A 17,228-nucleotide genomic window follows, 5' to 3' on the forward strand; every position below is an offset into this window, starting at 1 on the left:
TGAGTGTGAAATAAGAGTGATCTACCTAGTGATTACAGAGAGACAGATTAGTACCAAGAAACATGCTCAATATGCCAAAATGCCTTCCCAATTCTAAATATGAGATACACTAAAAGAGAGGAGTCACGGGATGAAAAGTCAGAGTAAATACGCTCTAGGGTTTAAGAAGTTTTTTTAAAAAGTCAAACTCCTATAGAAATGAGTACCAAATCTTTGCCACTTTTATAGCCAGAAAATCTAGTGGCTTTTAGGTTTCTATCAATATTGTCTATGATTTTAGGGTTTTTTTAAAATCAATCTTCTATTTTCAACCACACATCTATCCCCAATTTTGCAAAATTGTGATGTTATTAGCAACAAGAGTGAAAGTTACAAGGTGAAAGAGTTGGCTGTAACATTGTGAAGGATATAGTAGAACAAGCCACCATGAAATTTATGGCATCTATGCTCTCAAAATCCATTTTTTCCTTGGCTCTTCCTAACTTTCAGATTTATCCCATACTAAAACAGGACAGAAGCCTGTCTCAGTGAGTCATGGTGTCAGCTAGGACTTCAAAATATGCTGTTAAGAAGATGTATTCTACCTATCCTCTCCCAGGCACAAGCCTTGAAGAGAACTAAGAGGAATTGAGGAATATTGTCCATGCTTTTTATCTACCCTCCTCCCCCGATGTAAACATAAAACATAACATATACATACAAAAATCAATATAAAACATGGCAATACAGATTCTGGAATCAGAAAACTTGAGTTTGAATCCTATTTCTAATGTACTACCTGGTAGCTTTGTGACTTAGCGAATTAGTTAATTTCTCTGAGCCTTAGTTTAATTATATTAAAAGGATAATGGTAGTACCTACCTTAAGGTGGGTTATAAGGATGAAATAAGATAATAAATGTAAAGCACACGGAATAGTGCCTGGCACATACTGAACATTTAGTAACTGTTTATCCCCAACTTTGCAACTACATGTTATAGTAGCAGGGGTAGTAATAGTTGTTATTACATTATATTTCAGTTATACTTTTGGATTTTCTTGATTCAAAGAAGAGACAAGTAATTTGAATAGCCCTAAATTAAAGAGATTTTGCTTTATAGTTAAAAACCTTCCCATGAAGAAAAATCTAGGACCAGATGCCTTCATTATTGCTATCTACTAAAGATTTAAGGAATGAGAACAGTTCTACTCAAACTCTTTCAGAAAATAGAATAGGAAGGAGTACTTTCCAATTTATTTTATGGGACAAATATCACCCCAATACCAAAACCAGAAAAAAGGTATTACAAGAAGAGAAACTATAATACCCCTCTTGAACATAGTCTCACAAATCCTTAACAAAATATAAAAAATCATACTCAGTTTATAAAAAGGATACAACATCATGACCAAGTAGGATATAGCTCAGGAAGAAAGTTGGTTTGTTATTAAAAAATCAGTATTATTGGAGGGAAAAAAATGGTGTAGATGATAGAGGCTCTGTTCATCCCTCTGGTGACCAAATCAAAGTTGTGGTGGAAACAAGGAGCAGCAGCAAGGAAAAATCACCTGGGATGAACAAGCCGTACAACTAAGGAGAATCCAGGAAAGCACTCTGCAACGGCAGAAGGTAGGATGGAGCGAGGATGCAGGGCTGCCTGGTCTCGAGTTGCTGAGCGAGACAGAGGCTGCAGCAGCGGCAGAAGCCTCTTAAAGGGGCCAAGTGTGCGAGCGGATATTTGTGGTGATGGATCTGCTCGCTCTGAGCACCAGCGCTGGTTCAGCTGCACACAAGTGGGCACCAGAGACTTACAAGGAGACATTGTTGGAGTGGGGGCTGAGGAGAGACTTGCTTAGTACAGAAGTGCCAGTGGTATTCATTGTTCCCTGTTGAGCCCTCCTCTCTCTTAGTGCACCAGACACAGGGCCACCATAGCTGTGACGTCATCAAACTGGATAACAGAGGTCGCTTTGCCCAGAGGATTCCCCAAAACCCCGCCTTCCCCAACTAGTGTCTCTACCCAAGCCACATCCATGTGTATCCTCAGTGAGTCAGGTGCTCCTTGCTGAGCAGTGCCTGGACTCACACTGGAGGCAGCTGGCCTCGGTTTCTGGTGTGGCCTTTTGAGGTAACTATAAGCACAGCATTGTGGATTGCTTGCTGAATCTTAACAGGTGGCCCTGGAGGGGCAGAGGCTTGGGCTAAATTTGGCCTGCAGCTGACCCCCTCTAAGTTCTGTGCCACTGGACTACTGCTTCACAAATCCACATTAATAAGACCAGGAAACTTAAGAGCTTTGCTTAGTTCATAGAAACGGACATGGAAAGGCAGCCAAAATGGCAAGACAAAGAAGCAGAAACTATATAACAGAACAGAGATCCAGATATAAAGGAGTCAAGTAATCTAATGGATGTAGAGTTCAAAACACTGGTTATAAAGATGCTCAATGAACTTTTGGAAAGTATGGATAAATTCAGTGAGGACTTCAACAGAGAAAAAATATAAAAATGTAAATTGAAATTATAAAATGGAACCAGTCAGAAATGAAGAACACATTATCTGAAATGAGAAGCATAGTAAATGGAATAAACAAAGTGAATAAAGAAAAGGATCAAATGACCTATCTAGAGGACAGGAAATCCAAGGACACACAATCAGAATGGCAAGAGATAAGAGGCTAAGACTATAAAAATAATTTAAGGAGCATATGGGACACTATTAAGGGTCCGAATATCCATCTGATTGGCGTAACTGAAGAAAATCAAGATGTTGAACAGCTGTTTTAAGAAATTGTGATGAAAAACTTCCCTAACCTGGTGAAGGAAATAGATATACAACCCAAGGAAGCTCAGAGAATTCTGAAACTCAGGGGTCCAAAGAGGCCCACACCAAGACACGTCATAATTAAAATGCCAGAGGTTAAATACAAAGAACATTAAAAGCAGCAAGAGAAAAACACAGTTACTCATAAGGGAACACCTATAAGACTGGCAGCTAATTTCTCAAAAGAAACTATGCAGGACAGAAGGGCTTGGCAAAAAATATTCAACAGGACAAAGCCCCAGGATCTACAATCAAGAATACTTTATCTAGCAAAGCTATCATTTAGAGTTGAAGTATAGATGAAGAGCTTCCCAGACAAAAATGAACTAGAGGAATTTATTACCACCAAGACAGTATTACAGGAAATGGTGGAGGAACTTCTTTAAGAGGAAAAAAACGTATCAAAAACAGGAATAAGGAATGGTAACAACTACAATCCTATTAGTAAGTACCTTAAATGGAAAAGAATTAAGTGCTCCAACCAAAAGATAGAGTGGCTGAAAGGATAAGAAAAACAAGACCCCTACATATGAAAAGGAAAGGATGGAAAAAGATATTGCTTTGATGGACCTAGAAGGTATTTAAGTCAGACAGAGAAATATAAACACTATATGATTTCACTTATATGAGTAATCTAAGAAATAAGAAGAACAAAGTAATCAAAAACAGACACAAATATAGTGGACAATTTGGTGATGGACAGAGGGGAGGGAGGTTTGGGGGACTGGGAGGAGCGGGTGAAGGGTTAAAGAAGTATGAATTAGTAGCTGATGGATGGTCACGGGGATGGGGAGCATGGCATAGAGAATGTAGTTAGCATTAATACATTGGCCACGTGGAGGGTCAGGGGAGGGAGGGAGCAATTGAGGGGATCATTTTACGAACTAAATAGATGTCTAACCAATGTATTATATACTTGAAACTAAAATAAATTAATTTAAAAAAAATTGTTGACTATATTAAAAAATAAATAAAATTTTCTCAAGTCCTATGGAAAAGACATTGACAGAATTCGACTCCCTTTCATGTTAAAAGCTCACAGCAAATCAGGAATAGAATGGAACTTCTTCAGCTTGATAAGGAGCTTTATGAAAAAAATCTACAGTTAAATCATACTTTGTGGTAAAGACACATTCTTTGAAATAGCTTAAATTAAGTGAACATTCCTATGTTGGCAGTGGTGGAGCTCCTGCAATGCACATTGCTGGTAAGAATAAGAAAAGTATTTAACAAGCACTTGAGAAAAGAATTTGGCAATGTAGTAAACATATACTTAACCAGATGATGCAGCAGTTCCACTCTAAGGTATTCACCCAAGAGAAATGAATACGTAGGTTCACACAGATCTTAGTACAGGAAAATTCTCTGGAGTTTTATTGTAATAGCTAAAAAGTAGAAACAACCCAAATGTTCATCAGTAGGTAAATAGATAATCAAATTGTGGTATATCCATATAGTGGAATGCTACTCAATACATAAAAAGGAACCAATTAGTGATAAGTGGAACACCATGAGTGAATCTCAGAAACATCATGCTACTCTAAAGAGGCAGATACAAAAGATAGATACAATGATATCATTTATATGAAACTATAGAAAGTACAGATCATTATTTGCCAGTGTAAGGATTTTGATGGGATTGCATTGGAAACCTCAAGGAAGCAATTCGAATGTAGTAAAAATGTTACATAATATTCACTGTACTATTGGTTAAGCACCTGTATATATTTTTCAAAATTCATTGACTCATGCATTAAAAATGTGTGTATTGTACTGTATGTAAATGATACCTCCATTAAATTGAGGAAAAAAACTAACTTCTTTAGAAACATTTCTTAGAATTCTCTCTGAAAACATTTCTTGTGTTCAGGGTAAATAGAAAGCCAAATTCACAGCTTAACATCTGTTTTCATTATGTAAATTCAAAAAAATTCTTTTGAGATTCCATATAAATTGACGAACACTCATGGTGTCTTTAATCGAGAACTGTTAGTAAAGCATGTCAATTTATATACTAGTATACTGAAGTGGAAGTTTGGATTATTTGGATATGGGATAGGATTGGATAGGTGCAATATTGATATTTCATAGATAAGGTATGATTACCTCTTTTGGAACTGAAACAAACTGATATTCCTGTTTTTACAGAAAAGAAATGTAAGTTTTTTCTTTAGTATCCTCAACATAGAGTTAATATTTATTTATGATTTCATTTCTTAGATTACAAGAGAAGATAGTTTATTAAGTCATAAAAACACCAGTGTTCAAGATGCTGCCACAAACAGGTACAGTTCTGGGTAGACTGAATTAAATGATGTTCTTTTCCTCTTACCAATTTATTTTTTTTGGCCTTTATTCCTCTTCCTCAGTTTGTCACCACATGAGTTCAGGCTGTCTATCTGGAAGACAACTCAAACTCACTACTTAGTACCTAGCTTTAGATTATTTGAAAATAGTCCTAATTAGTCTCTGTACATTCTCATTCCTTTTCAACTGGTTCAAACTGCAGAGCAAAAAAAAAAATCTTTTGAAGATATTTTTAATCCTCTTAAGGTACTTGGTGAGAAATGTATATTATTTCCCTTAGGTATGGTGGTTAACTTTACTGCCATTTAAGGCCCTGTCTTATAAAAAGGCCTTATTTTTATTAAGCTTTCTTACTGTGGTCTCTCTCACATTTTAGCTGATTTCTTTGCTTTCCTTTCCAAATCCCTGCTGTCCCTCTTTTTTTCAATGAGTGTTACACCATTTATTTGTCTTACTTGGCTTTTATTCCCTCCTCTATGCCAGTTTGTTTTGTTTATCACTGTATACCAGTGTTCTATGCTTAGTTGGTGCTAACATTGTTAAATGAATGAATGCTGTTTCTTTTCCCGTTATTTAAAACTTATTCAGTGAAGCATTTTTTGATTAATCATATGCAGTTTCAGATACTGTAATCAACATAGCACTTAAGCATATAGCAAGCTTTGTGTATAGGACTTTACAGTACTCAATAAAGTATTAATTGGTGATCAGGGTAAAATTGGAATTACAACTTAACCTTTTAACTAATTCCAATAAATCAGTTGGCCCACAGATTGTTAATACTATTGTTATTATCAGAGCCTTTTAGAATAACCTCATTCTTTTTTTTTCTTTTTTTCTATTTTTTTTTTTTTTTTTTTTTTTTTTTTGCCTAGAGGAGGATAATGGGGATCAGACTTTCCAGTTTCATTGAACGCTTAGAGCTGGAAAGAGAATACAGTATACTTTGGCTTCCTTCCAGATTTATTTTTCTAAATGGCTTTTGATATTTTGAATAATCTGCCTCCCCCACCCTAGGATTTGAAATGCATTCTTTAAAATATACTGTCATTGTTTAAACTTAGGTCTATTTCTGGACCTTTCCCTTTACTGGTAAACTGTTTTTATGCCCATGCCATACCACATTTTAAAAAAAATTACTATACCCCCTTTTTAGAAATGAAATATTTCAGGCACAGAAAAAACTATGGAGATTACATAGTATATATAAATGTACCAGATATCAAGCTTTGTCACATTTTTACATTTTGCTGTTGTAGATTTAGACTACTTTTATTTATTTTTATTGAGTTATAATTCTCATACTATAAAATTTACCCTTTGACTTGTACGATTCTGTCCATTTTAGTACATTGACAAAATTTTGCAACCATTACCACTATCTAATTCCATAATATTGTCATCACCCCTAAAAGAAACACCACACCCATTTGATGTCTCTGCATTCATCCTTGCCCTCCCCTGCATCACCTGGCAACCACTATTCTACTTTCTGTCTCTATCAGAATTACCTACTCCAACAGACAATTCATGTAAATGGAATCATACAATATGTGGCCTTTTGTGTCTGTATTCTTTCATTTAACCTAATGTTTTCAATGTTTATCCATATTGTATGTACTGATACTTCATCCCTCTTTATGGCTGAATAATATTCCAGTGAATAGACATACCACTTTTTGTTTATCCATTTATCAATCGATGGACATTTATGTTGTTTTTACTTTTGGGCTAGTATGAATAAAGCTGCTATAAACATTCACATACATAATTTTTATAGAGATATTGCTTTCAGTTCTCTTTAATATATACCCAGAAGGGGTATTACTGAGTCATGTGATAACTTTATATTTAACTTTTTGAGGAACCGACAAACTGTCTTCCGAAACAGCTACATTTTCTATTCCCACCAACAATATATGGGGGTTATACTTTCTCCATATCCTTGCCAATGCTTATTATTCTTTATTTTTAAAATTATACCCATCCTAGTAAGTATGAAATGGTGGTATCTCATTGTGCTTTTGATTTTCATATACCTAAGGACTAATGATGTTGAACATCTTTTCTTCTTTGTAGAAATATCTATTCAGATAATTTATTTTTGTAGTAACAGCTTTTAATTCAGATACCATACAATCCACCCATTTAAAGTGTATAATTCAATGGATTTTATTTTGACATATCTGTATTTTAAAAAATTATCCATGGTTCCTTAATATTAACTGCCATTACATGAGTCAACCAGTTTATTCTTTTATTAATGGACAAACGTTTGTTCCAAATTAATATTGTGTATGTACCTCCAAATACACATGTGTTGTGAAGATTTTTTAGGGTATATTCGTAGGAGTGGAAATACTGAGCAAAATGGATGCAGGAGCTTTTCATTTGCTTCTTTCCATGTTTTGCAGCAGTGGAAACTACATAAGACAAATCTTTTCTTGAAAGGTTGGGCGAATTCATTGTGAAACATACTTCTTTTAATGCTGTTTCCTATATCAGCTCCTTTCGTCTGAGCTGTTTCTTCTTTCTGAAGCACAAAGTTATTTTTTTTCCTCTGGTAACTTTTAGATTTTACTGCTTATTCTTGATGTTCTGCATTTTCATTACTGTATGTCTAAGAAAAGGTTTATTTTTGTATTCTTATTAATATTCAAGGTGGTCTGTTCATCTAAAGACCTATGTCTTTTTTCAGTTCTGGAATATGATAAGCCATTATCTTTTCGAGTATCTGGTATCCATTAGTTGAAATGTCCTGTTCACTACTCTGTTTTTCATACTATTCCTTCTTTTTTATTCATCTCTTTGCCTGTTTGCCTCAGTGTTGTGGATGCAATAGTCCTAGCTTCCACTTCACTAATTATGTTTTTTCCAATCTAGGATTTATCTCTTATTTTTCTCAGGCTCCTTGTAAGACTAGACAGGAACTGCTCCTATTGCTTGCACACTTTCCAGTGATATTAGAAAGGACTAGGATTTCCTGCTGGAGATGTTACCTTAGTGGATGATGACCTTTTGACTAGATTTGTCCCTTTTTCTCACGGGTGTTGAAGCCATCTGTAAGACTGCTCCTATTCTTATTATCTTTATCTGGGGTTAGACAGACCCTCTTGCCATTACTGTCAGGCCTACAAGTAACAGATTCTCTGGCATCTTCTCACCTGGCTAGTCCTGTTGTAATATGTGGAGTACTCTAGATGTTGCTTCTACTTTCTGCAGTAAAGCTCTCCAGCTTGTGTCTTTAAATGATGGCTTTTCCTTAGGGTCCCTGACTGTTCTCCCTTATCTCAGTTATTCTGTAAAATTTCTGTTTCACTGAGATTTTCCTTTATGTATTTGATAACAGCTTTTAAACATTAACCTATTGCTCTGTATTTTTTTGTATATCTGTCTCGCTTTTCAAGATCAATCTTTTCTGTCTTTTTAGTGAGATTTAGGAAGGAACCAAAATAGCCCACAATTTTGATCCATCTATGAATGAGCCTGACCTGGATTTACAAACTGTTATGGGGTGGGTGAGGAAGGGTTTCACAAAGGCATATGAGTATAATGCTGACTGCTGTTATGGTCTTCACAAATTGTAATTTCTTCTTCTCCTACACAAATTTTTTATCCTTTTTTCCCAAGTCCTTTCTTGGAAAATGCTGCCTATCCCATATAGGTTCTCCTTATGTAAATTTGTTTTCTTCCCAGTGCCGTATTTAATGGGAATGATGTGCCACTCTCTGAAGATTCTCTTCCTCCAGTGCACACCACACCTGCAGAAAATGGTTCTGTTCTAAAGGTAACAATAATTTTACTTTTTAAGGTTTCTACAGAGACCATGCTGAGTTGATCCTGTAGTGCAATCATGGATAGCTAGTAATTTCTGATTGACACCAGCACTTGAGCTATGAGAAAAGCATTGAGCCTGAATTCTCTAGAGAGAATCCAATGTCAAATCCCTCACAAGCATATCTTAGAGTCTCTTCTCCAGATTTTTTATTTGTTGATATTTTTGTTTTGAGGTGGTCCTTGTATTTTCATTTTTTGAATGCTGTCTATGCTTTCCTAATATATCAAATGATACTTGGCATATAGTAGGCACTAAATATTTGCTGATTGAAATAAACTTTCTGAAATAACAGCGACCTGTCGTTGTGTTGCAGTATAACCAGCTCACCGCAGCTCCTGCCTTTCCAGTATCCACTTGCCATACCCTCACCAGTTCCAAAATCATAGAAACCTAGTTCATTGCTCAGTGAATGCTTTAAATTGCAAGTTAAATGAAAAATATTCTTGGAAATGAGCATTTACCATTTTTCCCTTGTATGTGCAAGCACATTTAATTATAGAAATTTACCAAATATTTCATAAAAAGAAAAAATTAGAAATCATGTGTATTCCCACTACCCTAAGACAATGTATAGTTAATACTTCGGTATATGATCTTTTCAGACTTCCGGGTTAGAAAAAGAAACAACCAGAAACTTCCTTCCTGTTAATTAAAATTCTAAAAAGATATATTGACATTTTTTATTGGTCATCGAAAATTGTTTAGTGGAAACTGATATGCTTTTTGAACAGAGAAGGACATTTAGTTCAAAGGTATATTGCATATATAATCTGTACCAGACAGCATGCTAGGCTTTGGAAATTCAAAATGATTGAAACAGGGTTTTTTCTTTCAAACTGCTTATAGTTTACTGAGAGAGAGAATTTTAATACATTGTGGTGGCAATATGCACAAGACAATTTGAGGGACTCACCCAGGTCACAGGGTAGGAGGGGGCAGGATAAGAGGAGGGAGATGTGAGAAGAGAGAGAACAGTTTTTTCATGTGCGTGATTAAAATTAAGTTGAATATTGAAACATGAACAGATTTACCATGGCCTGTAAGCAAGTAGATAGAAATAGAATTATATAAATGAAGAGACATTTTTGTTAAGTACTACACATTAGATATTTATCTTATTTCTAGATTGGAATTTTATACTTTTAAAATTCTTCCTACCTCCAAAACACACATACACACACACACACACACACACACACACACACACACACACACACTGCAGTATAGAACATTGTCTTCTGTAAAGTACTTCAAATACTAATTAAACAAAAAAGATTAACATTTACAGGAGAAAGTTCATATTCTTCTGTTTTACAAACAATGAAGTACCTATATATCTGGATAAAGAAGCATTTGGAATTCAAGCATCTCCTTTACTCAGCTGTCTCTTATGCTAAACTTTCTACCTCTCTTTTGTAGTCTAAGAGCCAGAACAGTTTTAACTCTACCCAAGTTGTGTCCGAAAGGAATAGCTATATGCAAATTCACATAACACCTAGATTTTTCAATTCCGATTGTAGTCTAGGTTCCCTTCCAGGCAAAAGTGGATTCACTAATAACCATTATTCCTGAATGTTTCTTTTTATTTAAAGGTTATCAACCAACCAGGCCTGGGTCAAAATTATAAATTGAGAAGATATGGAAAAAATTAGATGACTAATGGGTCATTTAACAACTATGTATGTTTTATCTTCCATAGGATACTGCAGATGAATTGGATGCCTTGCTTTTATCTCTAACTGAGAATCTAATTGACCACACAGTCACACCTCAGGTAAATTTGCCTTAAAACAGCAAGATGGAAAGGAATTTCTGTTTTGAAACATGTTCCTGCTAGATTCCAACTTTTGACTTTTTAACAATTCAGTAAAACTTTTCATTTAATAAGAGTTTATATTTCAATAACCAGTTAACATTGCCTTTCTGTACCATAAAATTCTACCAATTTGAATTTGTGTGTCACTGTATAGCGTGTCACTACTATAAGCCTATTTGTAATTCAGCACCCTACTAAATAACAGGAGGAAACATGTGGGGATAAACTACTTTCTAAAGAGTTAAGACAATAAGGACGTATTTAATTTTTAAAAAAAATTTACAGAAAGACAGGAGCATAAGAATGGTTTGCATTGAACATATCGATTATTATTGTGGTATGGGAGATAACAGTGTTAAGTACAATGACCATAATTCTTTCCCCCAGATACTTATAGCCTAGTTGGGTGAAAGGTATCAAGTAGCTCATTTAGTGCCTTATAAGTAATATGACAAATTGATGTTGGAACTAAATGTCATTTGGAAGGCTTGGAAGTACAGGGGGTACTTTTTATGGTGATGAATGTTTGCTTAGATCATTAGTTCTCAAACTTGGGTGTGTAAAAGAATCACCTGAATGTGATTAAAATACAGATCGCTAGACTCCACCATCAAAGTTTCTGTGGAGTTAATTTCTGATACGTTCCATCCACGTGATATAGCCATGGTCTAAGAGCCCCCTTTGGAACCACCATCTTAGATCAGTAAATAGACTTTATCAAAGGATAAGAATTAATCACAAGTCTGGAAAAATGAGCAAGAAGAATATAAAAGGGATAGTGGCAATACTGGACCATAATAATCCTTTATAAACACAAAAGAGATAACTTCTAAGGTTAATGCAAGATGGCCTGAAGCCTGGCGAAGGAATCCCTGAGTCTCAGAACCCTTTCTGTATATGTTCTTCTTATCATAAGTGGATAGGTGATACAGTGATGAAAATCAAATTGAAGAAAAATTTCTTTTTATATCACTAGTATGTTTTTCCTTCCCTACAAATTTAGAATATTTTACTTCAGATTTAGAGTGTTATCCAATCTGCATATGAGCTATCTGTTCTAGTACACTTACAGATTTCTCAGTTATTAGGACTGTAATACTCTGCTAATAAACTTAGCTTTTTAATTGGTGGTAAGGTCAGCTCAGCTTCATAATGTAGTTTTTTTTGCTAGTTTTGCTTGTTAATTCTTTCAAATGCTCTTTGGAATAACTTTGCCAACTCTCGCCTGCCTAAAAAGCCTCTGAATTTTTATTTGTAAATGCATTACACCTATAAATTAATTTGAGGAAAAGTTGATATGTTGATGACAATTTGTCTTCTTAGCCAAAAATGCAATATTTTTCTCATTCAAGACTTTCTACATCTCCTAGCAAAGTTATGTAGTAAGAGCCCTTCAATATAAGTTCTATACTTTCCCATTTTTATTATTCCCAGATTCTTCATACTTTTCGTGCTATTATTAATGAGATCTTTTTTTTTACCATTGTGTATTTTTGGGGGAATTATTTTTATTATTAGTTTCAAGAATATAGTACTTTGGTTAGACATATATAGTTTATGAAACAATCCCCCCGATTATCACCCATCTGGCTCTACACCTAGTCATTACATTACTGCTGACCGCATTCCCTATGCCATGCTCCGTATCCCAATGACCATCTATCACACTACAAATTTGTACTTCACCCCATTCTCCCAGCCACTAACCTCCCTCCCCTTTGGCCATCACCAGATCGTCCTCTAGATTGATGAGTCTGTTTTCATTTACTTTGTTCTTTTTGTTCCTTAGATTCCACATATAAGTAAAATCATATGGTATTTATCGTTCTCTGTCTGACTTATTCAGCATAATAACCTCTAGGCCCATCCATGTCATTGTGAATGGTAGGATTTCATTTTTTTAAATGACTGAGTAATATTCCATTGTATATATGAACCAAAATTTCTTTATCCATTTGTCTATCGATGGACATTTAAGTTGCTTCCATATCTTGGCTATTGTAAATTGTGCTGCCATGACCATAGGGGTACATAGATCTTTATGAATTATCATTTTGGTTTTCTTTGGATAAATACCCAGAAGCGCAATTGCTGGGTCAAAAGGTAGATCCGTTTTTAATTTTTGAGGAAACGCCAGACTGTTTTCCATAGTAGCTGTACCAATTTTCAAACCCACGAACAGTATATGAGGGCTCCCTTTTCTCCACTTCCTGGAGGGCCTGCGGAGCCCTGAGAGTTGTCCAAGAAAAACTGCAGTGCAGGCCAACAATGGCTGTCTGCCATGGAGAAACCTCTGCTGTGCAAGTTAGGTGTGTGGAGTCCCAGGGAGTAACTAGAGTGGAATGAACAGGACTCACCAGGTAAATGAAAATTCAGATTTTGTCACTTAGGGGAAAGCTCAATATAGGAAAGATGGTGTCTGCCCACTGGCTACATGGTAGGAGGGCTCAACACAGGGACAATGGCAGTTTTCCTTCCAGCCCTTGCCCTGAAGCTGCACAACTCAGTCTCTCCCTGTATGTCTCAGGCACCTTCCCAGTTGCTGTCTCTTCATTGGAGCCCAGGGCAAGTGCCTGGGAGTGAAAGAATCAGTGCACGGGCCCTTTAAGAAGATGCCAGGGTTTACAGCCACCTTCTGTTTTACCTGGTCAAATGGAATGCCAGCTGATTTTTACAGTGAGATGTGGGGGCTTCTCTTCCTGGCACTGGTGCTCCAAGCTAGGGTTCCCAGTGTGGGGCTGGGGCTCCTCACTGTTCAGGGAGATCTCTGCAGCTGATATATCCCTCCTGATTTCGACTGTGGTTGTTGGCCCAGCCCATTTCTCATCTCTGCCCCTCCTACCAGTCTTGGGGTGGCTTCTTCTTTATAGTCTTAGTTATAGGACTTCTGTTCATCTAGTCTTTGGATGGTTCTCCAAGTTGATCGTTCAGTATTTTAGTTGCAATTTTGAAACGGTCCTGGGAGGAAGCAAACACAGTGTCCACCTACTCCACCATCTTGACCGGAATTCTAGGGGGTGGGTTTTTATTGTCATATTTTTATGTGTATCTAGGTTTCAGTTACCATTCTCAAGGAGTGTCCAAATCATAAAATCATAAAGTTCCATCTTTCCAGACAGTAACAAAAGGAGAACCTAAAAGTTAGAGTAGGACTGTTTATTGCTAAAACTGGGAAGAAAGCTCTGGAAAGCACTGATTTTTATCAGTTTGGGAATTGGTAAATATATAAAATAAGTTTTTGACAAGAAAGTATCTCTAAGACCAATAGGATAATGTTTTATTTTTTTAAAACATTAGGTGCCCAAATGAAGTTAATTATACTTCTCAGTCCATAGCAGACTATCTTCTCAGGTCCACGCAAGGCTTCTTTCTTTGTTTTATTTCCCTTTACCCTCCATTCCTCACTTCCATTCCCCTTTTCCTCTGAGGCACCCAATCTACAGGCAACCTTTCATACATTTATTTAGATAAACATCTTCATTCATACCTCTTTTAAGGAACTGTGGGAGAGTTTGGGATATATACTTTCAAATAGGACTGCTAGGTTGCATGCTTATATGAATACTTAATTACACTAGGTGTTGCTCATAGCTCCCAGAATTTCTCCAGTAGTTTACAGACCCACCAGTAATGCACACATGTTTCCCACTTCACTTACATTCTTCCTTAAGCAGCACTTTATAATATCTTTCATCTGTATGGGTTTGTCTCATTGTTTCAATTTGCATGAGGTAAATGTTATATCTCCTCCATTATTTTAATGCTGGTTTACGTTTCCTCTTGGAGTGAGTCACCCACTCACATCTTTTGCACACTTTTCTATTGGGTTTTCTGTCTTTTTCTTGTTGATTTCAGGAGTTTTTTGTATAGTTTAGTTATCAATTCCACATCAGTCTTAGATATTAAAAATAGTTTCTCCTAATCTGTGTATTAACACATCTGAGGGATTTTTACCACTATCATTTGCAGTATATAGCAAGGAGAGTAATACACTCTATGTCTGTCACTAGGGAGATGAGTGAGTGAAATAAATAGGTTTAGATCCTCCATCGAACAAAACCTTTTATTCTGATGTCACACATTCTTCATTTTTTTATAGTTTGGGATTTGGGGTTTTAAAAAATCATTCCTCATCTACCATCCTATCTCCTGATGCCAGAGGTATTCTTTTCTGTTTTTTCCTATTACCTTTAATTTTATTGTATCTTTCACATTTAGATTCTAACCCATTAGAACAGTTTGAGTTTTGGGGAGAAGGAGATGTCAATTGTGGTTTGATATAACCCAGCTATGTATTTATCCTTATAAAGAGCCAGTTTTTCCAATATTATCTACTAAATAATCCATATTTTCCCAACTGGTTTATCTTTCTATTCTGTTTCATTGGGCTCTTTTTCTTCGTTGTTTTTCTTGTTAACTTTTTATTTTATTGTGGTAAAATTGTTATACAAGATTACATGTATTTCAGATATACTACATAATTTAATATTGATATACAGTAGTCTCTTCTTATCTGTAGCTTCAGTTACCCATGGTTTCAGTTACCCATAATCAACTGTGGTCCAAAAATATTAAATGGAAAATTCCAGAAATAAACAGTTCCTAAGTTTAAATTTTATGCCATTCTGAGTAGCATGATGAAATCTTGTCCCTTTCCACTCTGTCCTGTATGCCCAGAATGTGAATCATCTTCGTCCTACATATCTACTCTGTCTCTGTATTTCATTGTTTGTGTTCAGGTAAACCACTGGGCCCTCTCTTTTTCTCCTTGAGTACTATTGTGTTCTTATTTTTCTGGCTTCGTAATCTATTCTAATATCTAATATATCTTTACTTATAAATTTTAGCATCAGTGTATGTCAGTTTCTCTCCCAAATCTGCCCACAGTTTAATGGAGTCTTCTTAAATTTATAGATTATTTTGGAGAAAACTGGCATTTTTAAAATGTCTTTTCCTTTTTATGAACTTGACATGTGTGTCTATTTTCTCATCTTCATTTGGGTCACTAAATGTTCTCTATAAGTCTTCTATACTCTTTGTTAGATTAAAACCTAAATACTTTATAGTTTTATTGACATTGTGAATGACATTTAATTTTTTACTATTGAATTCATAAGCTGATTTTTTTGTCTAGAAGACTTGCTGAATTCTTTCATTAGTCAATCAGCTACATTTAAAAAAAATTTTTTCCCTGGCTTTATTGATATATAATAGACAATTAGTTGCTCATATTTATGTTGTACAATTCAATGAGTTTTTTTCAATTATGGTTGGCATACATTAACATACCAGTTTCAGTTATATAGCTTGGTAATCAGAGATCCACATAACTCACAAGGTGATCACCCCACTAAATATAGTATTCCTCTTCCCTCCTACTCATTAGAACATTATTAACCATCTTCTTCATGCTGCACTCTACATTTCCATGTCTATTCTGTAACGATCCATTTGTACTGCTTAATCCCTTTGCCCTATTTTCCCACCCCTCATGCTCCTCCCATCTAGTAGCCCTCAAAATATTCTATGAGTTTATTACTGCTTTTGTTGTTGTTGTTTATTCTTTAGGTTCCACATGTATGTGAAATCATATGATATTTGTCTTTATCCAAACCATTTCATTCAGCATAATACCCTCTAGGTACAGCAAGGAAATATCTTTTTCCGTTCCCTCCCTTTTAGTCTATGTGTGTCTTTTAATCTGAAGTGAGTCTCTTGTAGGCAGCATATATAGCTGTCTTCTTTTCTTATCCATTCAGCCACTCTATCTTTTGGTTGGCATACTTAATTCTTTTCCATTTTAGGTACTTATTTATAGGAATATAGTTATTACTGTTTTTTATTCCTGTTTTTAATACACGTTTTCTTCTTCTTAAAGAAGTCCCTCCAGCATTTCCTGTAATACTGGCTTGGTGTTGATAAATTCCTTTAGCTTAGTTTTGTCTGTGAAGCTCTTTATCTGTCCTTCAACTCTAAATGATAGCTTTGCTGGATAAAGATTTCTTGGTTGTAGATCCTGGGTTTTCATTATGTTGAATATTTTGTGCCAAGCCCTTCTGCCTTGCATAGTTTCTTTTGAGAAATCAGCTGCCAGTCTTATGGGTGCTCCTTTGTAGGTAACTTACTGCTTTTCTCTCGCTGCTTTTAATATTCTCTCTCTGAGAAGGATATAAAAGGCATCCAAATAAGAAACGAAGAAGTCAAATTGTCACTATTTGTGGATGACATGATTCTCTATATAGATAACCTTAAAGACTCCACAAGAACACTACTACAAATAATAAGCAAATACAGTAAAGTTTCTGGATACAAAAATCAACGTTCACAAATCCATAGTGTTCCTATACTCTAATAATGAAGACCCCGAATTGCCAAAGCCATCCTGAGAAAAAAGAACGAAGCTGGAGGTATCACTCTGTCCAACCTCAAATTATATTACAAAGTGACAGTAATCAAAGCGGCAT

General features: G+C 35.5%; 1 protein-coding gene across 3 annotated transcripts in view; it reads left to right on the forward strand.

Annotated features, from left to right (window-relative positions):
* The window catches only part of EPB41L5 (erythrocyte membrane protein band 4.1 like 5), a 140,528-nt gene that overhangs the window by 106,471 nt on the left and 16,829 nt on the right, over window positions 1-17,228 (forward strand). For all 3 annotated transcript variants that reach the window (XM_016127570.2, XM_016127571.2, XM_016127574.2), the window contains 3 exons: window positions 5,024-5,088; window positions 8,807-8,897; window positions 10,648-10,722. In XM_016127570.2, coding sequence (XP_015983056.2) covers window positions 5,024-5,088; window positions 8,807-8,897; window positions 10,648-10,722 — 231 coding nt within the window. The remainder of the gene's footprint in view (window positions 1-5,023; window positions 5,089-8,806; window positions 8,898-10,647; window positions 10,723-17,228) is intronic.

This window comes from Rousettus aegyptiacus, unplaced genomic scaffold (genome assembly GCF_014176215.1).
Source record: "Rousettus aegyptiacus isolate mRouAeg1 unplaced genomic scaffold, mRouAeg1.p scaffold_m13_p_2, whole genome shotgun sequence".
NCBI lineage: Eukaryota > Metazoa > Chordata > Mammalia > Chiroptera > Pteropodidae > Rousettus > Rousettus aegyptiacus.